The sequence below is a fragment of the Zootermopsis nevadensis genome, unplaced genomic scaffold, assembly GCF_977971745.1.
Source record: "Zootermopsis nevadensis isolate Lab colony 2312 unplaced genomic scaffold, Znev_1.0 Znev_ptg000020l, whole genome shotgun sequence".
Taxonomy (NCBI): Eukaryota; Metazoa; Arthropoda; class Insecta; order Blattodea; family Termopsidae; genus Zootermopsis; species Zootermopsis nevadensis.
Window position 1 is genome coordinate 7,250,122 of NW_028259152.1, and position 25,575 is coordinate 7,275,696.

The 25,575-nt window shown below is 41.5% G+C and overlaps 1 protein-coding gene across 1 annotated transcript in view; it reads right to left on the minus strand.

The window, feature by feature from the left end:
• Positions 1-14,860: 14,860 nt before the first annotated feature.
• The window catches only part of LOC110832449 (uncharacterized), a 66,237-nt gene continuing 55,522 nt past the window's right edge, over positions 14,861-25,575 (minus strand). Inside the window, exons 4-6 of the mRNA XM_022069466.2 lie at positions 22,696-22,915; positions 22,334-22,487; positions 14,861-21,352 (exon numbers count right to left, since the gene is read on the minus strand). Of these exons, the coding sequence (XP_021925158.2) occupies positions 21,254-21,352; positions 22,334-22,487; positions 22,696-22,915 (473 nt within the window). The 3' untranslated portion in view covers positions 14,861-21,253. The remainder of the gene's footprint in view (positions 21,353-22,333; positions 22,488-22,695; positions 22,916-25,575) is intronic.

A 25,575-nucleotide genomic window follows, 5' to 3' on the forward strand; every position in this document is an offset into this window, starting at 1 on the left:
GAAAATTTTCAAAATTTTCTAAAAATCAAAAAACGCTGGAAATTGTCTGAAAAGCGCACAAAACCAAAAAAAATTGAAAAATTTTGAAAAAAATTTGAAGGTGAAATTTTTCAAAATTTTGTTGTTTTGTTCGCTTTTTGGATATTTCTAGTATTTTTTGATTTTTTGAAAATTTTCAAGTTTTTTAAAATTCCACCACCTCATGCCTTGCAGAACCGGTATCCCTCAGACTGTTTCTGATGTACTGTGTCTCTGACGAAAGCGGTCTGTGCCTGTCTCGGGCTCTGCATGGACCGGTCTCTGTATGACACGGATCTTACCTGCCGTCTCGGAAATGCCCAGGTAAGGAAGACAACACGTGTGGCAGTCACGGAGCTACAGAGACCAGACACCTGCAGAGGCCGGTTGGTGCAAACAATGAGGCAGGCAGCAACTGGGTGAGATAGAGTCTCTCGTCGGCAGAGTCAGCTCGTGGCATTCAGCGAGACAGGCATGCATCTCTTCAGGAGATCTTTGAAAATTTTTGAAAATTTACGAAAAATCAAAAAAACGCTGGAAATTGTCTGAAAAGCGCACAAAACCAAAAAAATTTGAAAAAATTTGAAAAAAATTTGAAGGTGAAATTTTTCAAAATTTTGTGGTTTTGTGCGCTTTTTGGGCATTTCTAGCATTTTTTGATTTTTTGAAAATTTTCAAGTTTTTTAAAATTCCACTACCTCATGCCTTGCAGAACCGGTCTCTCTCGGACTGTTTCTGATGTACTGTGTCTCTGACGAAAGCGGTCTCTGCCTGTCTCGGGCTCTGCATGGACCGGTCTCTGTATGACACGGAACTTACCTGCCGTCTCGGAGATGCCCAGGTACGGAAGACAACACGTGAGGCAGTCACGGATCTACAGAGACCATACACCTGCAGAGGCCGGTTGGTGCAAACAACGAGGCAGGCAGCAACTAGGTGAGATAGAGGCTGTCTCCTCAGAGACAGCTTGTGGCATTCACCGAGACTAGTATGCATCTCTTCAGGAGACATGAAAATTTTCAAAATTTTCGAAAAATCAAAAAACGCTGGAAATTGTCTGAAAAGCGCACAAAACCAAAAAAATTTGAAAATTTTTGAAAAAAATTTGAAGGTGAAATTTTTCAAAAATTTTTGGTTTTGTGCGCTTTTTGGGCCATTTCAAGCATTTTTTGATTTTTTGAAAATTTTCAAGTTTTCAAAATTCCACCACCTCATGCCTTGCAGAACCGGTCTCTCTCGGACTGTTTCTGATGTACTGTGTGTCTGACGAAAGCGGTCTCTGCCTGTCTCGGGCTCTGCATGGACCGGTCTCTGCATGACACGGCTCTTACCTGCCGTCTCGGAGATGCCCAGGTACGGAAGACAACACGTGAGGCAGTCACGGAGCTACAGAGACCAGACACCTGCAGAGGCCGGTTGGTGCAAACAATGAGGCAGGCAGCAACTGGGTGAGATAGAGGCTCTCGTCGGCAGAGTCAGCTCGTGGCATTCACCGAGACAGGCATGCATCTCTTCAGGAAATCTTTGAAAATTTTTAAAAATTTACGAAAAATCAAAAAACTCTGAAAATTGTCTGAAAAGCTCACAAAACCAAAAAATTTTGAAAAATTTGAAGGTGAAATTTTTTTGGTTTTGTGCGCTTTTCAGACATTTTCCAGCGTTTTTGGTTTTCCGAAAATTTTGTAAATGTTGAAATTTTTTTCAAAACTCACCAAGAAATTTATGCCAACCTCGGCGAATGTCTCACCCTGTCTCTGTCGGACTCGGCCTCGATCCTTTCGGATTGCTGACTGCCTTGGTTTCTGCACAACCGGCCTATGCAGGGCTCGATGTGTGGCTGACCGTGTCCCTGCCCGTCTCGATATCTGCCTTACGTGTTGTATCTCGCACCTCGGCTTATAGAAGAGACCGTGTGAGGCAGAGACCGCGTTCGTCAGAGACACAGTTCATCAGACATAGTCCGACGGCGATCTGTCCTGCATGGCATCATGTGGAGTGAAATTTGAAAGAAATTTTGAAATTTTTTCAAACTTTTCGAGAAATCAAAAAACGCTAGAAATTGTCCAAAAAGCGCACAAAAACAATTTTTTTTGAAAAATTCCACTTTCAAATTTTTTTTCAAAAATTTCAATTTTTTTTGGTTTTGTGCGCTTTTCAGACAATTTCCAGCGTTTTTGATTTTTAGAAAATTTTGAAAATTTTGAATTTTTTTTCAAAACTCTCACCAAGAGATTCATGCAAACCTCGGCGAATGCCTCACCCTGTCTCTGCCGGACTCGGCCTCGATTCTTTCCGATTGCTGACTGCCTCGGTTTCTGCACATGCAGGGCTCGTTGTGTGGCCGACCGTGTCCCTGTCCGTCTCGGTATCTGCCTTACGTGTTGCATCCCGCACCTCGGCTTATAGAAGAGACCGTGTGGGGCACAGACCGCGTTCGTCAGAGACACAGTACATCAGACACAGTCCGACGACGATCTGTCCTGCATTGCATCAGGTGGGGTGAAATTTGAAAGAAATTTTGAAAAATTTTCAAAATTTTCGAGAAACAAAAAAACGCCGGAAATTGTCCAAAATGCGTCGGACTCTTTCCTATGTACTGCGTATCTGAGGAATGCGGCCGTTGCTTCACACGGCCTCTGACGCGCAGCCTCTGAGAATCCTACGTACGGCAGACATCGCGTAAGGTAGAGATCGAGACGCGCAGAGACACGGTCGGCCACACACCGAATCGTCCAGAGGCCGGTTGGTGCAGGCACCGAGACAGTCAGCAACCAGGTGATATAGAGTCCGTGTCCGTCAGAGACAGGATGTGGCATTCACCGAGGCTGGCATGCATCCCTTCGGTAGCGTTTTGAAGAAAGTTGAAAATTTTCAAAAGTTTCGAAAAATCGAAAAATGCTAGAAATTGTCTGAAAAGCGCACAAAACGAAAAATATTTGAAAATTTTAAAAAAATTTGTAAGTGAAATTTTTCAAATTTTTTTGGTTTTGTGCGCTTTTTGGACTATTTCCAGCATTTTTTGAATTTTCGAAAATCTTCGAATTTTTCAAAATTCTCCCCACCTTATGCCTTGCAGGACCGATATCTGTAGGACTGTTTCCTATGTACTGTGTATCTGAGGAACGCGGCTGTTGCTTCATACGGCCTCTGACGTGCAGCCTCTGAGAAGCCAAGGTACGGCCGACATCGCGTAAGGTAGAGATGGAGACGCGCAGAGACACGGTCGGCCACACACCGAATCGTCCAGAGGCCGGTTGGTGCAGGCACCGAGACAGTCAGCAACCAGGTGATATAGAGTCCGTGTCCGTCAGAGACAGGATGTGGCATTCACCGAGGCTGGCATGCATCCCTTCGGTAGCGTTTTGAAGAAAGTTGAAAATTTTCAAAAGTTTCGAAAAATCGAAAAATGCTAGAAATGGTCTGAAAAGCGCACAAAACCAAAAATATTTGAAAATTTTAAAAAAAATTGTAAGTGAAATTTTTCAAATTTTTTTGGTTTTGTGCGCTTTTTGGACTATTTCCAGCATTTTTTGAATTTTCGAAAATCTTCGAATTTTTCAAAATTCTCCCCACCTTATGCCTTGCAGGACCGATATCTGTAGGACTGTTTCCTATGTACTGTGTATCTGAGGAACGCGGCTGTTGCTTCATACGGCCTCTGACGTGCAGCCTCTGAGAAGCCAAGGTACGGCCGACATCGCGTAAGGTAGAGATGGAGACGCGCAGAGACACGGTCGGCCACACACTGAATCGTGCAGAGGCCGGTTGGTTGCAGACACCGAGGCAGTCAGCAACCGGGTGATATAGAGGCCGTGTCCGTCCGAGACAGGATGTGGCATTCACCGAGGCTGGCATGCATCTCTTGGGTGGCGTTTTGAAAAAAGTTGAAAATTTTCAAAATTTTCGACAAATCGAAAAATGCTGGAAATTGTCTGAAAAGCGCACAAAACCAAAGATATTTGAAAATTTTGAAAAAAAAATTAAGTGAAATCTTTCAAAAAATTTTGGTTTTGTGCGCTTTTTGGACAATTTTCAGCATTTCTTGATTTTTCAATAGTTTTCAAAATTCTCCCCACCTGATGCCTTGCAGCAGGGGTGGCCAACCCAAATGATATTTCGGGCCACTTTGGAAATGCATCATAACTCCGCGGGCCACATATAAAATTATATGGATGCACAAATAATGTATTTCTTTAATACATTGGTTTTCACTACTTTGGCCATTATAAAATAAATATATTTTGTAAAAGTGTGATGAATCTCGCGGGCCGAAAAAATGTTCAAGGCGGGCCACATGCGGCCCGCGGGAAGCGGGTTGGCCACCCCTGCCTTGCAGAACCGGTCTCTGTCGGACTGCTTCCTATGTGCTGTGTCTCTTAGGATCGCGGTCGTTGCCTCACACGGCCTCTGACGGGCTGTGTGTGAAAAGCCCAGGTGAGGTAGACACCACGTAGTGTAGAGTCTGAGACGGACAGAGACACGGTCGGCCACACACTCAGTCAGCAGAGGCCGGTTGTTGCACACACCGAGGTAATCAGCAACCGGGTGATATAGAGGCCGAGTCCGTCAGAGACAGGATGTGGCATTCACCGAGGCTTGAATGCATCTCTAGGGGAGAGTTTTGAAAAAAGTTGTCAATTTTCAAAAAATAAAAGAAATGCTGGAAATTATCGGAAATGCGCACAAAACCAATTTTTTTAAAAAATGGAAAAAAAATTGAAAGTGGAATTTTTCCAAAAAAATTGTTTTTTTACAATTTCCGGCATTTTTTGATTTTTCGAAAATTTTCAAAATTCTCCGCACCAGATGCCTGTCAGATCTGGTCTCTGTTTGCTATGTACTGTCTCTCTCAGGAGCGCGGTCGTTGATACACACGGCCTCTGACACGCAGTCTGTGAAAAGCCCAGGTGCGGCAGACACGACGTAAGGCAGAGACCGAGACGGACAGTAACACGGTCGGCCACACACCCAGTCAGCAAAGGCCGGTTGTTGCACACACCGAGGTAGTCAGCAACCGGGTGATATAGAGGCCGAGTTCGTCATAGACAGGATGTGGCATTCACCGAGGCTGGCATGCATCTCTAGGGGAGACTTTTGAAAAAATGTTGAAAATTTTAAAAAAATCAAATAATGCTGGAAATTGTCGGAAAAGTGCACAAAACCAAATATTTTTAAAAATTTGAAAAAAAATTGAAAGTGGAATTTTTTTAAAAAAAATTGTTTTTGCGCTTTTTGGACAACTTCCGGCTAGCTAGCTAAACCTTCTCCCGAACAGGAGAACCTGGGCCCTACCTGTAACCACGTGGTCCGTGGTTGCCGCGTCATCAAAGCCAAGGCAGCGAAAAACCCCGCCCCAACGCCGCCCGGCGCTGTTGAACGGACTGAGCGGCGAGCTGTCCCTAAGGACGGCAGTGCTAAGCTCGCTCGTCCTGTAGTGTCGGTGGCGAATCCCACCGCACCCGCTCCCAAGAGGACTGGCCCCGTCAGTCGCCCCTCCAGGGCATCACAGACCTCCTTGAGAACCTACCGACCCAGGCCTGCGTCGAGTTGACACGCAGTCTTCTCGCCGCGGCCCCTTCCCTTCCATCCATGGAGGCCCGTCCGCGAGCCGTCTTCAAAATCGTTATCCTCTTCGTAGCCGAGTATGACTGCGCGGCCTAAGAGACACGGAGGTAAGGCCTTGCGGCTGGCTTACTGGAACGTCGACGGTGTTCGCGGAAGGAAGCTGGAAATGGAACAGTTCCTCGGTGACCACGGAGTCGACGTTTGCCCCCTGAACGAGACTCACCTCACGTCGGGTCGGGCCTTGAGGTTCGCTTACTATGTTTGCCAACGGACGAACCGCCCGACGCAGGGGGGAGGCACGGCGATCCTTGTCCGCAGGGGCATAGATCATTACCCGCCGTCACGCCAGATGAAGCATACCATACTTGGTATAACGTTGGGCACGATGATAGAAAATCGACGCTGAGCGTAACGAAGTTCTTGAAGGACGTATTTTTAAAGAAGACGCCAACATAAACTAACATAACCTAACCTAATCAAACCCAACCCAACCCAACCTAACCTAACCCAACCTAACCTAACCCAACCTAACCCAACCTAACCTAATATAATCGACGCCGAGCATCGCGACACCATCTAATAACACAAATGATACCAAAGATGTAGTTAGACAACACTGGAGACAAGAGTAGAAAATCGACGCCTAAAACTGCGACGCCCCATCATATCTCCAAAGTTACCGAAGATGAATTTCAATATCACTGCTGATGAAACTAGAAAACCGACACCTGGCGTCGCGACGCCATCCGCCGTCACGCCAGATGAAGCATACCACCCTTGGTATAACGTTAGGCAAGATGATAGAAAATCGGAGCCGTGCGTAACGAAGTTCTTCAAGGACGTAATTTTACCGAAGACGACAACCTAACCTAACCTAATCCAAACTAACCTAACCCAACCCAACCTAACCTAACCTCACCTATCCCAACACAACCCAACCTAAACTAACATAACCCAACCCAAAGAAAAATAACATAACCTAACCTAACCTAATCGACACCAGGCGTCGCGACGCCGAGCATCACGACACCATCTAATGACGCAAAACATACCGCAGGTGTAGTTAGACATCACTGAAGACAAGAGTAGAAAAGCGACGCCCGGCGTCGAGACGCCTACCGTCACGACGGCACCACTAAACCCTGGAATGTGACTCAAAGGATTTTGATAACATCAATTACAATTTTAGGAAACCAACGCCTGGCGTCGCGACGCCGAACATTGCAACGCCCTATCATGGCGCCAACGTTACCGCAGATGAAATCAAATATCACTGCTGACGAAACTAGAAAACCGACGCCTGGCGTCGCGACGCCATCCGCCGTCCCGCCAGATGAAGCATACCACCCTTGGTATAACATTGGGCACGATGATAGAAAATCGACGCCGTGCGTAACGAATTTCTTGAGGAACGTAATCTTACCGAAGACGCCGACCTAACCTAATCTAACCCAACCTAACCTAACCTAAACTATCCTAACCAAACCTAACCTAACTGAACCTAACCAAACCTAACCTAACCTAACCTATCCTAACCTAACCCAACCTAACCTAACCTAACCTAACCTAACCAAACCTAACCCAACCTAACCCAACCGAACCCAACCTAACCTAACATAACCTAACCCAACCTAACCTAACATAACATAACCTAACCCAACCTAACCTAACCTAACTTAATCGATGCCAGGCGTCGTGACACCGAGCATCACGTCACCATCTAATGACGCAAAAGATACCGCAGATGTAGTTAGACATCACTGATTACAAGAGTAGAAAAACGACGCCAGGCATCGCGACGCTTATCGTCACAACGCCACCACAAGACCCAGGACTGTGACTCGAAAGATTTGGATCACTTTGATTACAATTTTAGGAAACCGAGCTTGGCGTCGCGACGCCGAACATTGCGACGCCCTATCATGGCGCCAAAGTTACCGCAGATGAATTTAAATATCACTGCTGATGAAACTAGAAAACCGACGCCATCCGCCGTCCCGCCAGATGAAGCGTACTGGTGCTGGCAACCAGGAAAATAAAGCTCGTGGCGGCATACCTCTCGCCCACGCGGCCCTGGATTGAGTCGGACTTGACCGAGTGCCTGAGCGGGGGTATCCCGGTCCTATTGGCTGGTGACCTCAACGCGAAGCACACGGACTGGAATTCTAGGCTGATCTCTGCGAGGGGTTCGCTCCTGCGGGATTATGCCAACAGAAAATCCTGCTTGATCTACGGACCGGATTCCCCAATCACAGCTCCCTACACACACAACGGAACCCCCGATGTCCTTGACATTGTGCTCATCAAGTTCTTCGTCCTATCGGTGTATCTGACTGTCTGCCCCGCGCTCAGCTCAGATCACCTGCCCGTCCTCATCGACACCACGTGCCGATCATCCTATCAAAATCTACCTGGCCGCCCGGGCTTCGCGAGAATGGACTGGGGTGCATTCCAGGCTTGCATCGAAAGCAGACTCCCGGGGATTCCCGTGGTAAACGACGAGGAGGCAATCGACAAGTGCGTCGAGGAGCTGACCAGTGCCAAACTTGAGGCCACAGCGGCGTCCGCTCCCAAGCTTCGACCCCGCGTTGACAGGCGACCGCCTCTGCCTGCTAGTATTCAGGATGAAATACACCTGAAGAACCGGCTGAGGAGACGGTGGCAGTTCACGAGGGACCCCGCTCTCAAGGCCCAGGTCAACCGACACCAGAGGTCGGTGACCTATCGGCTCAACAAGTGGAGGAACGAACAGTGGAGCGACACGCTGGAATCCTACACGAGCGAGAAAATGTCGCGCGAGCTCGCAGCGAACTCGCAGCGAGGAAACCCGTGACAGTGCACACGTAGCGTCATCGCTGCGAGTTCGCCGAAAAACTCCCACCCGTACTAGATTGGATGGCAACCTAAATGGATGTGTACAGAAGAAAACGTGTAGTTTTGCCTATTTCGTTTATGAATACATCCTTAAAAAACGGAATAGGAAGTTTAAGGTTTACATGCGTCATGTTTGTGTTTTTGATTAAAATATATAATAAAATTCAGGTCAATACACAAAACTTTATTTGGATGTTAAAATTTAAATGTTAAAATTTTAAATTTTAAATTTGCGCCATTCATCACTATAAGGATGTTACATTAGAGCACTTTCATTCATTTCACAATATGTTTCGATGTAATACATCATCTTCAGGTGTTGTTTTTTAAAACTATTTTATATTATAATGCATGCCTTTCAATATATTCAATTCAATATATATATTGAAAGGCATGTATTATAATATAAAATAGTTTTAAAAAACAACACCTGAAGATGATGTATTACATCGAAAAATGTTGTGAAATGAATGAAAGTGCTCTAATGTAACATCCTTATAGTGATGAATGGCGCAAATTTAAAATTTAAAATTTTAACATTTAAATTTTAAATTTTAACATCCAAATAAAGTTTTGTGTATTGACCTGAATTTTATTATATATTTTAAGGAATAGGAAGTATTGGACACACCCGTTGGTTAGTTCACGGCTGTTAAAAGGGGCGTTCGTGACAATGTTTATAGATTTAAGAGAAGATGAAAGTGAATTTCATAATTATTGTCGTATGAGTATAAAGTCAAAGCAGCAAAACTGGATGCATCCAACAAAAGTAAAGATTCTGCGATGAGGCTTGCAATACCTCTAGAAATGCTGGTTGTGACTCTGAGCAGTTGCGAGGGTTGCGAAGCACGTGTGCACTGCCCAATGCTTTCACACAGTCTGCTGCTTCGCGGCGATCGGCGAACTCGCTGCGAAGCAGCAGTGGTTGGCGAGCGCAAATTGCTCGCCGCGTCCTCGCGGCGTCACCGCCATAGTGTGCATTGCTCCATTGCTTCACATGTACTGCTAAAACGCGCGAGAAAATGACGCGGCGAGCTCGCGAAAATAACTCGCTCGTGTGCATCGAGCCTTAGACTGCGAGGACCAGTCGCTTTGGAAGATGACTAAGCGGGTGATGCGAGTCCCCACTCCGTCGCCCCCCTTGCTAATGCCTAGAGGACTGGCTGTCTCGAACTCCGGGAAGGTAGAAGCTCTGGCTGACAACCTTGAGGTCCAGTTCCAGTTGGTGGACAATCCGTTGAACCCAGCTGTTACTGACATGGTTAACGAGGTGATGCGAGCATACGCGTATGCCCCCGCAAGTGAACCGAAATTAACCAGTCCCTCGGAGGTCATTCAGGCCATCAGGGGACTCAAGGCTGGCAAGGCTCCGGGCCCCGACGGTGTACCGAACAGGGTCCTGAGACATCTCCCACGACGCGCGGTAACCTTTCTCACGAAAGTATTCAACGCGGTCCACCGCAGGTAGCACTTCCCCTCGGCATGGAAACACGCTCGTGTGGTGTCCATACTGAAACCAGGGAAGGACCCCACGCTACCTTCTTCCTACAGACCCATCAGTCTTCTTGACACGGTCGGCAAGCTCTGTGAGAAGATCCTATTAACAAAGGTCCTACACGAGGTCAGCAAACGCGGGCTGCTGCGCGACGAGCAGTTTGGGTTTCGACCCAGACACAGCACGACGATGCAGCTGGCTCGCCTCGTTGAAAGGGTCAACAGGAACTCTGACGAGAGGCGGCTAACCAGCGCGGTTTTCCTGGACGTGGCCAAAGCCTTTGATACAGTCTGGGTCGAAGGCCTCCTATACAAACTGACCGTCCTCAACTTCCCGTCGTACCTGATGAAAACCATCTCTTCCTACCTCGCTGGCCGGACATTCCAAACGTCCTTCCAGTCGGCCACGTCCACACGTCGTGCCATGCGGGCCGGAGTTGTGCAGGGCGGACTCGTCTCCCCTGTGCTCTTCAGTCTGTCTGTCGACATACCCACACCGTCCCGCCACGTCGAGTTAGGACGAAACGGCTCTCGTAGCCACATCCCGTAGCCCAACGCTTCTCGTCGGGTATCTAGAGACCTACCTCGGTAGACTGTATCTCTGACTCAGGGCCTGGAGGATTGCTATCAACGTCTCGAAGAGCACCGCGGTTCTCTTCGTTACGGCGAGGAGTCGCATCCAACAGCCCAGAGTAATGCAGTTTCTCGGACAGCCGATTCAACGGGTCAAAACAGCGCGGTATCTAGGGGTCACCCTTGACGCCGGGCTTACCTGGTCGGCGCACGTCAACCAGATGGAAAGAAGGCGGCGCAACGATTAGGTGTGCTATGACTGTCTCTGACGTGTCGTCATAACAAGGACACAGACTGGCAGAGACCAGGTGATTCACTGCGTGGGGCAGAGAGCGGGTGACGTAGAGACCGTGTCTTGCAGAGTCTGTGTGCGGCAGAGTTCGGGTCTAGTAGAGTCCGTGTTTGGAAGTACAGAGACTCGTAGTCGTGTTCAGGTGATGATCGGATGGGAAAAATTTTGAAAATTTTTCGAAATATTAAAAAATCAAAAATTATGGAAATTGTCTAAAACGCGCACAAAAACAAAAATTTTCGAAATTTTTGAAGGTGAAAATTCTCAAAAATCATTTCGTTGGTGCACCATTTGGACAATTTCCAACAATTTTTTGAATTTTCGAAAATTTTCAATAGTTTGAATTTTTTCAAAAATCTCCCCACCCGTTATCTGCCAGCACCGGTGTCTGCCGGATACGATCTCTGACACACACACTCTGATGGACGCGGTCTCTGTTGGAATCTGTCTCTGCAAGATCCTCTCTGTGTATGACCATCTCTGACGTGTCGGCTCTGCAAAAACCTAGAACGGCAGAGAAATCGAGAATTTATAACTTAAAATTTTCAAAAATTTCGAAAACTTTTGAATTTGTGCGCTTTTTAGACAATTTCCATCATTTTTTGATGTTTCGACAATTTTAAAAATTTTGATTTTTTTTAAATTCTCCCCACCCGAACATCACCAGAACACGCCTCTGCTAGTCTCCGTCCTGCCACACCCGGTCTCTGCATCACCCGCCCTCTGCCAAGCGCAGTCTCTGCCTCACCCGTTTTCTGCCAGACTAGGTCTTTGCAACGACTCGTTAGAAACCGGGTCATACACAGACCGGGACCCTCAGAGACGGGGCATCAGAGGCCGTGTCCGGTATACATCGGTTGTGGTAGGTATCGTGTGGAGAGAATTTTGAAAAGAAATCATAATTTTCAAAAAATGCTGGAAATTGTCCAAAATGCACACAAAACTATTTTTTTAGAATCAACAACTTCAAAACAAAATTTCAAAGATTTCGAAAATTTTTGGTTTTGTGCGCTTTTTAGACAATTTCCAGATTTTATTTTTCGAAAATTTTGAATTTTCTTTTCAAAATTCTCCCCACCCGATCTCCAGAACACGTCTCTGCTAGTCTCTGTCCTGCCACACCCGGTCTCTGCTAGATCCCGACTGTCGCACACATACTCTGAAGCTTCGGTCTCTGCATCACCCGCCCTTTGCCGGTTTCTTCCGTGTTAGGCGTTTGCATAGACGGCTCTCAGAAACCGGGACATACACTGACCGGATCGTGCAAAAACAGAGTCCGGGACTGTCAGAGACGGGGCGTGTGAGAGACTGTGTCCAGGAGACACCGGTTCTGGTAGATGTCGTGTGGGGAGTATTTTGAAGGAAATTTTCAAATTCTTAAAAGTTATAAAAAAATCAAAAAATGCTGGAAATTGTCCAAAAAGCGCACAAAACTGAAAAATTTGAGAATTTTCAACTTTCTCTCCATCGTCCCGCCCTCTGCCGGGAGCAGTGTGCCTCACCCGGTTTCTGCTGGACTAGGTCTTTGCAAAGACGGCTCGTCGGAAACCGGGTCATACACAGGCCTGATTGTGCAAAGACCGGGTCCGACAGAGCCCTGGTCATCCAGACCGGGTCCGGTGTCGGCTCCGGCAGAGACTGGGTCTACGAGACAACGGGTGCGTCAATCTTGGAAATTCAGAAAGACTCAAAAAATTTAAAATTAAAAAAATAAGTGTTGCAAATTGTACAAAAAGCACACAAAACTAAAGATTTCTGATAAATTCCAATTTCCAAAAATCTTTATTTTCGTTTTTAGGACATTTATGACGTTTTCTCTTTTCTGATGATACAAGTATCATTATTACACATCCAAAATTGAACTATCTTCGAAAGATCATGTTATCTTTGCCAACCTAAAGAAATGGTTTAAATCTAACAAATTGACACTAAATTTTGCTAAAAGGAACTACATGAAACTTGCTACTAAGAATAAGACATATCCCAGTAATATATAGGTTTTGACAATAAATTAATTGAGGAAGTAGAAGCATATTAACACATTCAGTTCTTCCTCCCAAACTATACTTTGTATGCTTCGCCACCACTCATTACAATAGATACTTTAAAATTAGTTTACTTCACTTACTTCCAGTCTGTACTGTCATATGGATTAACCTTCTGGGGAAACTCAACAGACAACAATAAAGTATTTTACATACAAAAGGAAATACAGTCAAACCTCGGTTTACGAACTTAATTCGTTCCTGAAGGTCGTTCGTAAACCGAAACCATTTTCCCCATAGGAATTAATGTAAAATGGATTAATCCGTTCCTGGACCCCAGATGATTGCTTATTTAAAATTTTACAACGGTACTTTGTGCACAAGTTCTTAACACAACATCAATGGAAACCATTAAATCTATCACAAAAAAGATAAACACAACACTAAGCAGATCAAATATAGACGAAAACTTAATTTAGTTTCACCGTACCTGTATGGAGGAGAGTTGACGGCGTAAGTGGAAGGTGGTGAGGAAGTGAAATGTTTTTGTTTGGAAGGGGATTCTTTTTCTTTTTTCTGTCTCTTGGCACCACTCGACTCTGCATCGGACTCACTGGGCCTTTGTCTCACTAAAAAGTTGTCCAATGTGATTTGTTTTTGTCTACGTTTTAAAATGTTTCTAAAGTGCTACATGGTATTATCACTGAAAATGTTTATTCTGCGGCTTGCTACTGCTTTATCGGGGTGATATCGTTCCATGAAACATTGCACCTCACCCCATTTTGCACAAATTTCACGGATCAAAGAAGTAGGAACATCCTCCCTCCCTTCCTCTTCCTCTGAAGACATTTCCTTCACAATCGCCTTTTGTAGCTGCTTCTGTAGTTGTTCCAGTTCTTCCGTGCTGAGTTCATCTTTGTGGTCCTCTAGTAACTCCTTCACATCTTCATTGTTAACTTCCAAGCCCATGTTTTTGCCTAGAGACACAATATTATCGATAAGAGCAGAATATTCATTGTCAAAGCCCTCAAAGTCTCTGCCTGCAACACATTCTGGCCACAACTTCCTCCAGGCTGAATTCATGGTCCTGTAAGTCACTTGCTGCCAGGCTTTGTCAACGAGAGTTAAGCAATGAAGAATATTAAAATGGTGTTTCCAAAAGTCTCTGAGTGTTAATTCTGTGTCAGCGGTTACCTCAAAACATCTTTGAAAAAGTGCCTTAGTATAGAGCTTCTTAAAGTTTGAAATGACCTGCTAATCCATGGGCTGTATTAGAGGAGTCGTGTTAGGAGGCATGTTGACGGCTTGCGTGTTCGTAACTCGAGACACAGACGTCATTCGAGACGCTTTGTGTTCGGAAAATTTGTTCGTAAACTGAATTGTTCGTCATCCGGGGCGTTCGTGAACCGAGGTTTGACTGTAATCAGGATAACTTTAGGTGTTACAGAGTCCATTGTAGAAAATTATTTTGGAAGTTTACTATACTTCCACGTGCAAGTGAACGAACACGCATACTCCTTACTGTAAGTTGTGGTAAACTTTCATATGCCAAATACTAACCTCACAAAATATAAAAAAGGAGTATACTACACAGGTATCAATTAAAAGATTAAATCATGATATAAGAATATTTAAGCCTGCATTAAAAAAATTACCACTTAACTCAATCTTTCTACTCTGTTGACAACTTGTACTCATATTGAAAATTCTTAAGTATATGTATATCTGTACGTGAAATAAGTTTTGTATTCGTATTATATGTTGTACATCCTTTGGTTTAGTCCAAAGAAGGATATGTGGAATGTAAATAAACTTTAACTCTAATCATTTTACAGCATTCATAACTGAACCATGGTTAGACTCACTTCGGCTGAACATTTTTTTTTCTATGGCTTCTTTCCACAACCTCTTAACATTAATTTCATTGCTTTATGTGTTTATTACAAACTCTCTAATATCTCAAACTTGGTGAATACAATACAGACTAATTTATAATTTTAGTTTGTTTAAGCACTTGTTACGAAGCTAGTTGAAAGAGGTGGGAAATAAATACCACACATACTTAATTAGCTATATTTCTACATTCTTCTGATTTTTGCCAAAACACATTGACATTACAATTCAATACAATATATGATAATTGCATTAACAGCAAGTTACACAAGACACACTAAAACTAACAAATACACATTTTGGATGCCATACTCAACATGCCTTCAAATCCATCTTCAAACTTTGGAAGAACTGTCCCTCTTTCTGGATATATAAAATATGTTAATCTTTACGAAGATCATAAACTGTACACAGTAGTAGGTCTGCATATTCAATTCAATGTGACAGAAGCCAAAGTGTTTTGATTCATCGAAATGAGTACCACTCTAGCCAAAACAATTACCCTCTGTTCTTACAAATAAACAACTTTATCAATGTGAAACATCACACTACAGGCAAATCTTACATCCTTTAAACTGTATTTCTTTTCAGTATTGGTATGGTTTACTGCCAACCAAGAACGTCTAGTTTACATTTGGTAGAAAAAATATGAGTATGACGAGGCAAATTCAAACTGCTGTCTTAAAACAATTAAATACATAAAAAGGACTGATAATTTTAATAGCTTAACTCAACATAAATATCAGGTCCATTCTAAAAAATTACAGAGCAGCTGATTACAAGCCATGTTATGTACTAAAACTGCAATAAATTTTCTCCTTGCTTTACAGTGTAAATGTTTCTTATAAATGTCTCACACAAAGGATACTATAATTACATAATAACAAATAGAAACATTTTATACACTAGTACTTATATACAATGATTCAGCTTCCAGTATAGAAACAGCAAATATTTATGAATACAGCTATATATAGAGTTCACCATGCAGCTACTCATTTTTCCTCATAGATAGAGTGCAGCAGGTTTTGAAGGCACAAGTAGCTTTCCAAATTATTCTAACTTGCAAGAAGAAACAGATCTTCAATCATTTCCTGTATTTCTTTTACAAATACATAAGTGTGACTGCACACTTATAAAAATATGGAGTCACAGTACAAAAAATCCATGTGGTTCATTTCTGGTCTTAATAAATACTAAAATTTCTACCAATATTTTTGAGTCTAATTGCAGTTTTAAATACTAACTTCTGATGATTTCAGAAAATATGACATAAGTGTGAACTACAAAATTTTAAACATAGAAATAAACTTGTGAAACTCGCATTTGCTCACTCAAATTATCACCACTATTTTTAACAGGATACCATCATACTCTATTTTTAATATTTGTTTAATAACTTTCTGTCAATTGCAAATCTGGGCCATCAACATAACCTTTTGTGCTCTTCTCCTTGGCTCTGTTTCACAATTTGATCTCACTGTTACAACAAAAAATTTAGTAACAGAATGAGTTACAATTTTTTCATGTTTTTTAGATCTGTCAAATTCTTTACTAGCTGAGTAACAATCACATTGCAAGGAAAAAATGGAGTAAGTGTCCATTTAAATCTATTTACTCTTTAAGAGCTCTTTTCAAGATGACTGTTCCTCTCACATTCAGGAGGGAGAGACAATGCCATCTAATCACCGAGGAAGTACCTGCAGAAAAACATCGTGCAATGACTACAAAAGCTGGTTCATTATACAATGTGAAAGCATATACTGGGGGAGGGGGGCCATGTACTTTCAAAATTTGCAAACGTATTAAAGGGATACAGAATTAATACAACCTGGTTTCAAAAAGAAAAGTCTTACTCTGCATTCTCTTGGTCATTAGAATGCTTCATTTTTTGTTGATAAAGTGAATCAAAATGTCAGCATTTTCACATTGCCACTTTGCTATTAATAAAGGGGAAAGTGGTAACCCAAGTTATTTTGTATATCAACAGAACTACTATCTTCAACCTCTGTTGCAGTAAAATACAATATTTAAACACACTAAAATATAGTGTATAAATTACATGGACGAACAGTGGTAGGGTACAGTGAATGTAAGTAGTGTAATAAAAGAATAATTACCTAGGGAAATCTCGTATCACACCCAACAGTAACATGATATATAAAATTCCTGTAACACATTACTAAGATGCAACATTGGCCAGTCTGAAATAAACTGTTGTTCTGAATTTCAGACTTTGACTGGCTAATATTTGTTAATGTATCCAATGTCCTGACTGGATCAAAAACTATGGAAATTGGTGGATTCAACAATGAATTACTGGTTTCAGAAGTATTTTGTGTTTGTATTTAAATACTACACTTAAATTTAAAAATACTGAATAACTGAATATGTCACTAATAAAAGAACTGATATTATTAAAATAATTGATTACAATAAGCAGTAATACTAAATTACATCTTCACTTGTTGCAGTACCTGTTCAATAGACCATTTTAACTGCATGTAAGAAATGAGAAGTGGAATATGAAAGCAATGTAGAATGGTTTCACATGCCATGGTTATTGGTTGGCCCATGTCTATTTTGGCCATTTGTAATATGTAACTTTTGATTGTTATTGACAATGGCTAATTTCAGACAGTAACTGTTGCTTCAAAGATGTCTGATAAAACATCTTTTACTGGTAAGCCAGGTTAACTATTAAAAAAAAGCAGCACAATAAATTTGCATTCCTATAGTCAAATGTTTTCAGAAACAGTGAAATGTCCATTAATTAATTAGTAACATACTTTCATCAAAACTTAACTGAAGAACACAACATAAATGAAGAAGCAAATGAATTGTAATACTTGAAGATGACTTTCTTCTGGCATGTTGTGCCATGCAGTCTCACATCATCCCAGAAGACAGTCATTGTCATACTTACTGCCATGAGAACCTGAAATCTCAACAGTAATTCTTCCTTTCAATATTTACTTCAGACTTCAAACCAGTTCCAAAAAGATTGTTTTTATGGACACTGTCAGCACAGACTTTCCCATCTATCCTTAACCATGAATACGAACGATGTCAAATAAAATAACGAGAGCTGCTGAACAGTCACCAGAAGCACATACTAACAAACACAACTGTAATCTGGTACAATGAAATGACTATCAATACACTGCACAATGATAAATTAGACAAATATAATTTTGGCTAAATAAGAGTATTCTGAAAATTATTTAGTAATTAATGACAATTTCCATCTGACTTGTCAGCAAGAGAATTTAACCTTTAATAAATTCTTATTTTATCTTATGGAACTGAATCAATAATGTTTGTAATGAACCATATCCAGACCCATCAACAATCTATGAAACAAAGTGCATGAAAACAATAGGTCAGTTCAGTAGCTTACAGGCTGAATCGGGTTTTCTTACAGAGTTGTGAATGAAGCTTAATTAAGCAGTATCATCACAACATTCACTCATCTGCAGCAATGGATACAACAAAACCAAAATTCAACTACTTTAAGTCAGCCTGAAATGCTGCAATGCTTCACCTGAAATGGAAGCTTTTAAAAGTGTACCTACATGTTGGTTTTTGAATCTACTGAGGCATGACAATGAAATGGCCTTAAATGTGCATGCTTTTTCAATTGCATTAAAGAGAAAGATAAAGAAAAGGCCTGCAATTTTCATTATCCAGAGGCTAATTATGGCAGGATCACTTGTCCTATGTTGCTATCCTGCATGCTGAGAATATTAGCAGTACCGTTAAAAATTTGGGTCCACTTTATAGCAACATCAACTTTCCAGGTGCAGAACCTTCTGAACTACTGTATTTTCAGTCATACTCAACATTAATAAATAATGAATAAACCTACTGTTTGCTATAACCACGCATCGTGCGTCCCTAGTCACCATGGCATGGAACATCCTCAGGTTGTGGATGGAGGAGACAGCCTCTAGATATGGAGGGTCGCTGTGAATATACTGAATAAGCAGTCATGGACAGCCAACAAATGTGTTTAAACAAAATATATAAAGTTCACGTAAGTAATAATTGTCTGACACATTTCCTATACAAAATGGTCTAAAACAAGGAAATGCTTTTCAACTTTGCTTATAATATGCAATTATGTAGGTCCAAGTAAACCAGGTGGGACTGAAATTGAATGAGACACATCAGCTTCTGGTCTATGCTGATGATGAAAATCTATGGTCAATAACATAAATACCATGAATAAAACCACAGAAGCTCTAAATTGGTTGGTCTAGAAGAAACACAGAGAAAACTAAGCATATGTTGATGTCTCGTCACCAGAATGCAGGGTAAAACTGAAACATAAAGATAGCTAATGGATCCCTTGAGAATGTGGCAAAGTTTAGACATCTGGGAGTGACAGTAACAAAACAAATCAAAATTTGATTCATGATTAAATTAAGAAGAGATTAAATATGAGCAACGCTTGCTACCAATCAGTTCAAAAACTTTAGTGTAGTCTTTTCATCTGCTGTCTAAAAACAAAGATTAAAATAAACAAAACTATAATTTTGCCTGTTGTTTTGTATGAGTGTGAAACTTGGTCGCTGACAATAAGGGGAGGAACAAAGACTGAGGGTATTTGAGTACAGGCTGGTGAAAAGAATATTTTGACCAAAGAGAGACGAATTATTAGGAGGGTGGAGAAAGTTGCATAATAAAGAGCTTCATAAGTTGTACTCCTCACCACATACAATTAGACTGATCAAGTCGAGGATGAGATGGGCAGGGCACGTAGCCCACATAGGAGAGAAGAGGAATGCATACAGGGTGTTGATGGGTAAACCAGAAGGAAAGAGACCACTAGGAAGAATTAGACGAGGTGGGATGATAATATTAAAATGTGTCTTAGAGAAACAGGATGGTGTGGTATGGACTGGATTCCTTTGGTTCAGGATAGGGACCAAAGCAGGCTCTTGTGAATATGGTAATGAACCTTCAGGTTCCATAAAATGTTGGGAACTTCTTGAGTGGCTGAGCGACTGCTGGAAGGACTCAGCTCCATGCATTAAGTACTGTTTGTTATAATTTGGTATCTTCATGAGATAAATAAGTTTATTCTTGATTATATGGCTTGAAACTATCAATAAAAATAAAAAGCATAAACATTTAAAATACAGCCTTTTTTTCTTAAAACAAGTCTGCAAGCAATAAAAATATATTCAATAAAATATGGTCTGTTATGGAAAACAGCAATTTGCTGTTGGTTTGGGAAGCCCTTGCAGGGTTACGCCAACTTGTGTCATTTAACCAGAGTTTTCCTGCACATCTGACACTCCCATACTGGGCTTCTGAAGCACATTACAAAAGCCATATCTTCAAATAAAGAAATTTTGACACTATTTTGGCCAAAAGATATCAAAAACCTCTCTTCAGTGTACTACAGGAGAAATATGGGAAGTATTTAAATCTGAATGACAACCATCTGTGCCATAATATAAGACACACTAACACGGACACATAAATGTATGTCACAACCAAAAAAAAAATTATCCAGTTACAATCTAAATTATAAAATTATTTTAAAACTTGTTATTTTAACAAGAGACCTATGGCAAACAAATTTCAGAATATAATTAAATTTTTACTCCTTATATTCCATTATGTCTAAATTGCTCCCTTCAGAATGACAGGAATTTGAAGAAGTTAAGACATCTTAATACTTTATTTGATGTATGAACCCAATAAATCAGAACTCCAATGCTGAATTAACCGCCTATACTGACTAACAAAGGCAGATGACACAGAAAGAGAAAGAAAGAGAGATAGAGACATCTCATGCCCTGGTAACATAACAGACTAGCGGGCCAGCATCTGTTACACGCATGAAGTATCTGAATACTTCACACACCAACTCTCTGGCCTGCCTATGCAGAACCTGGCACCTGTAATGTAAACCTTCCATGTTTTAAATATTCAAATGTGCATTTAATGCTGAATACCAAAAATTTGTTTCGTGTAAACACTATATTCACGCAATATACTACAAATACACAAACACTATTGCCTCAGTGAGTACATAGCAAGTGACTGGAACTGCATAGCTCACAAGGGCATCTGACAGTAAATGCGCAGGAACATCCGAGACTCAGCGGTGATCCGTCACGTCATATATTTTATCAATTGTACAGTAACCTAATATTATAGCGCAGCATTAGGAAGAGGTCCAGAATATTAGACAATACTCTGGTTCATGGACAAAAACAGAATTTCTTCTGACAATGAAGGTCCATTTACACAAATGCTCAGTGCAACCAGTAAAAGGTTTGTAATATATTAAAATAGAGGCCAGCATGCTCTGAATACTTACAATCCACAACCTAAATGACTAAAGTGCAGCAGACAGACAAGTACTCATGATCCACAGGATATGGCAGTCGCAATATTAATGGACATGTTTTTGGATATTCGACGATCACAATGTTGCCATACTTAATAATAAATGCCATTGTCACACTGTTTGTTATCTACAGATCTGTCAGCAAAGTGATGTTCTGACATGGTTAGTAGCTGACACAGGTCTCTCTACAAATCACTTTGAGTCCATTCTTGCTCGGAGTTTGGCGTGAATCTTCATGAATTCTGGTTCTCCAGGTCTGCATTTCTTATTGTCTTCTTCGGGTTTCTCCAGCTGAAAAATGTAACATACTTTAGATGACATCCATCATTAACATTTTTTTCAAATTCCAAAGGGTGCAAAGAGAAAGCTTCGAAGAAGGAACAAGAAAAGGGAAGGGATGGCAAACCTGTTTAACATTTAACCATAGTTTGTTCTATATCCATTATAGTATTTTTCCAACGAAGGCAAACACAGAACAATCAAAATTCCAAGTGATAATATGAATGAATTTCTGTTGTAGGAGGTAATTCAATAATTTTAAAATTATGCTCAGATCAACCTATTAACAATGCGGACATGAAGGCAGAAATCTAGTAAAGCAGTTATGTTACTAAGACATTAGAAATGTGTCTCTTGACCCATCCTCCACAAAATACAGTAAACATTTAAAATATGTTTAAAGAGCCATGTTGAATTCTATGTGTAAAAAAATCAAACAGGAGAGTTGCATCTTCACTGTTCTGTTTCTTAATCTGAAGTCATTTTCATTATATTCTTAGGAGTAAGAGGGACAAAAGAAAACACTGCTAAAATAACATTTTTATAGAGTAATTTTCAGAGGTTTAATAATAACAACAATATTAAAAGTGTCAGTAAAAATACATGACCTAAAATATTCCCTGACATGATATTATTATAAACCACACAACTGGTTCAGAACTTACTGTTAAGTCTCCTGGGCACACATAACTCATACAAATTCATTCTGTCAATCTGTATTTATACAGTTAAGCAGCATCTAAAGTTACTTACTGAAAGGTAAATGAGCCAGTTTTAAGGCAGTTGCAAGAGGTTCAATATTGTGAACCACAAAATGAAAGTTTCTGTGCACTAATGGCACAGGTAATGAATTCTAACAGAAACTGAGCATGTGCTGGATGGCGTGGTTTAGCTCACCACAAATTGCACATATGTTAATTGAGTATTGCCCAAATAAAACAAACTGTATCAAATGACAGAAACGAAATAGATCCCAGAGAAGATGGTCATTACCGTTTCTAGCTTCTTGGCACGCTCCTCAATTACCCTCTCCAAAGCAGACTTGTTCTCTTGCTTTTGCTGCTCAAGCTCTTTCTTTATCTGATGTTCTTTGTGTTTTTCAAGGGCCCTCTGCAGCTCTGACTTCTGGTTCAGCACATTTTTGCCACTGTAACAAACAACTTTAAAACTTTATATGAAGTTCAGACTAAATCCACTATGTAGTTTACAATGGGGTCTAAAAATTCCCGCCAATGCCAAGAATCAAATGACGGCTGTTTAAAAAGCAGTCAGTCAGTTCACGCACTGACAAGTCATCCCAGTTTTTTAATAAAACACACACACACACACACACACACATATACGACAGAACTTACATTTTCTGGTTGAAGAGAAGTTCTCTGTGAAGATTCTTGTGGTCTGTTGACTCAAGGCATGGGTTCTGCGGTTTTCGAGGTACAATAAGGCCCACAGGGTTGTGAGGGGGCAGTGGTGGTGCAATGGGCCCGGCATTGTTCCGCCGGTTACGTTTTTCCAGATCTGTACCAGACGTACACAACTCTGGCTCAGGTATCATGTTCCTTGGAAAGAATTCACCTGAAACAGTCAGAGATCGGATTTTACACTTTGTCTAAATTACCTCTTTTCAAAACATGACTTATTCTTGCACAGCCCGTTGTAAAGAAGGCAAATTTTTAAGCCGCTAACCCGGTATTAGTATATAAAGAACGGGGTTAAACGTCGGCCACGATATCTGATGCTACGTCCGGGATTAGAACAGGCTGCATTTCGAAAACAAATCAGCCGTATTTCCGATTCACCTTTGGTTCGGCTCCGGGCCAGGTGGAAATGCTAACAGCATTCTGGGTTTTCTCGGGCCATTCTTTTCCCGCAAAGAAAAACTGATTCGTAGTTGCGCGTACTTTTAGCTCGTAACACAGTAAGACTCCGGTAACAAGTCCCATAAATCCTATTTTCTCGGGAATTGTCGCAGCTCCCCTCCAGTTCGAGAAAACACCTTATAAACTTCGCATATGATATCTCTGTACCGTCCCCTAAATAACCTTAGATGTTTAAAAGCGCCGTTAAATAATTCAAGGACTAGATGCATTTAATCGTGAAAAGAAACGTATTAATGATACTACAGTCAAGACAGACTGTAAATGGATCGGACATAATTCGTACCTGACTAAAACGAAGCCAGACTTAGGTGGGCTACAGGAAGCATTTGAAGATACGCTTCAGGGCCCGTCCAAATGGTCCTCGGGCGGGGAAAGGGCTAAAAGGAGTTACGGTCTCAAGAACTTTCCTTGGCGCGCTTTCATTCAAACAGAGTTGGTGGTGGAAATTACATCTTCATAATTACGAAGCGTAGTTATTTTGTGCGATTTGCAGAGAGCTGCCTTATCAACAGGAGTAAATGAAATGTGACAGGTGCGCGGAAGGCACGGCGAACGTGAGGGAATTTCCCTCCCAAGAGCACATTCACCTCAGTTCCTGTTATTAGGCACATTTCTTACAATTCACCGGCACTCCTATGCACATATGGGAGCAAAGTGTACCGGGTATTTTAAGTCATGTGCCCATGCACGTAACACGAAACGTCATTAGACCCACTTCAGCGTGGGCTGCAGTCCAGAAAACCACAAACCCTCTGTCAATTATCAATTACGGCGCCAAGGGTTTAACTAATTTTATTATTTGATTGCATTGCGAATTCAGCTCTGAATGTTTATCCAAATGCCAAAATATAATAACAAGATTGGAAAGAAATACTCTTCGGAGTACACGAACATTCCAAATGTGTTCCCCACTCGCACACTGCTTAATATTACTTCCTTGAACATCTTCTAGCTATATAAAATTAACGTTCTGGGCATATATGCTCACTTTTAGATGAAGACGCACCAAACTTGACATTGTTATTCCTTAAGACCTGCAAGCGAACATAACGACGGTCAAAAGTCTAGAAACCCGTCAAGAGTTCGAGTCCCGATGAGGCCGGTTTCTGTAGTTCGGAAACCAAGCACGATAGGACAAGACCAAAGTTCTTTGTTTCTAAGAGAATACAATAACAAAGACGCCCTTCACATTTCCTTCCTCGACCACTGCGACATTCTCTGCGTTCGGGTATGTCCTACAGGCCTAAACACGTAATTTTGGTTGCAGGCTGAGCTAATACAGCGCTACATTAATAAAGCCGCATAACACGTTCCGCAAAGCGGTCTATCTGCAAGCTTGGAACAAAGGGAAGATGTCTGTCGCACTGTGCAGTCTGGTACAAGTTCATCGACGTTTCAGAGGTGCTTGCTGCCCCCCCCCCATCATCCTATGAAACGTTGATAAAACTTCTACCGAACTTTACAGCGCAACGACCTGGAAAAACAGCCATCTTCGGACACGCCGTCGGGAGAACCTGAAATCTCACTCATAACAAAGTGTTTCGTCTTTCTTACTTGGATCAAACTTACCACTATCCACGGCTTGCCGGTCATTGCAGTTTTCGAATGCCGCCATTCTTTCTAAAATTCCCACACTGGGCTTGTTGCAATTCGGCCTCCACATTTCTTCCACTTTCAGTACCACCAGTTCTTAATGCCGTACTACAAAAATTTACGGGTTACTAGAAAGAGCATGTCGATAAATCAACTCTTTGCACTCAAGCTACAACTGACTAAGAATAATGGAGGATATTCTTTATCAAGGTCATATTAAGGCATTGAAATTAAGTCTGTATGCCACAATTTATGGAACACAGACACCCAGTGCGAATATATAAGGTTCCTTCAACGTTAAACCTACGTGAAAGAACAGGAAATTATCCGAATTAATCTTAATATTTCGTAGCAATTATATTTACATTAATTAAGCATCTCCATTAAATCTGAACAAAATCGATACAGTTTGGTAAAATATTATTTTTTATTGCAATAATACTTGATATGCTCTTATAATCGTATGAATACGATTCAAAATACCTTAATTTTACTGCAAGTAGATTTATGGACAATTCCACACTTCATCTTCTAATTCTTCACAAACGTAAGTTCAGATAAATAAAGCAGTACCCCCATTAGATTCACGGAACTGGAATTTCTTTCACGTTACCGCGCCGCTTCCTAAAATATATGACAACAGAATAAACCGTTCAATAATTTTTAAAAAAATTGATATTAAGGATGCTTAGAAAGATCGATCTGTACAACTTAGCTGCCCACGTGTGTATGAATCATGCTGTACAGACTTACAGAAGAAAC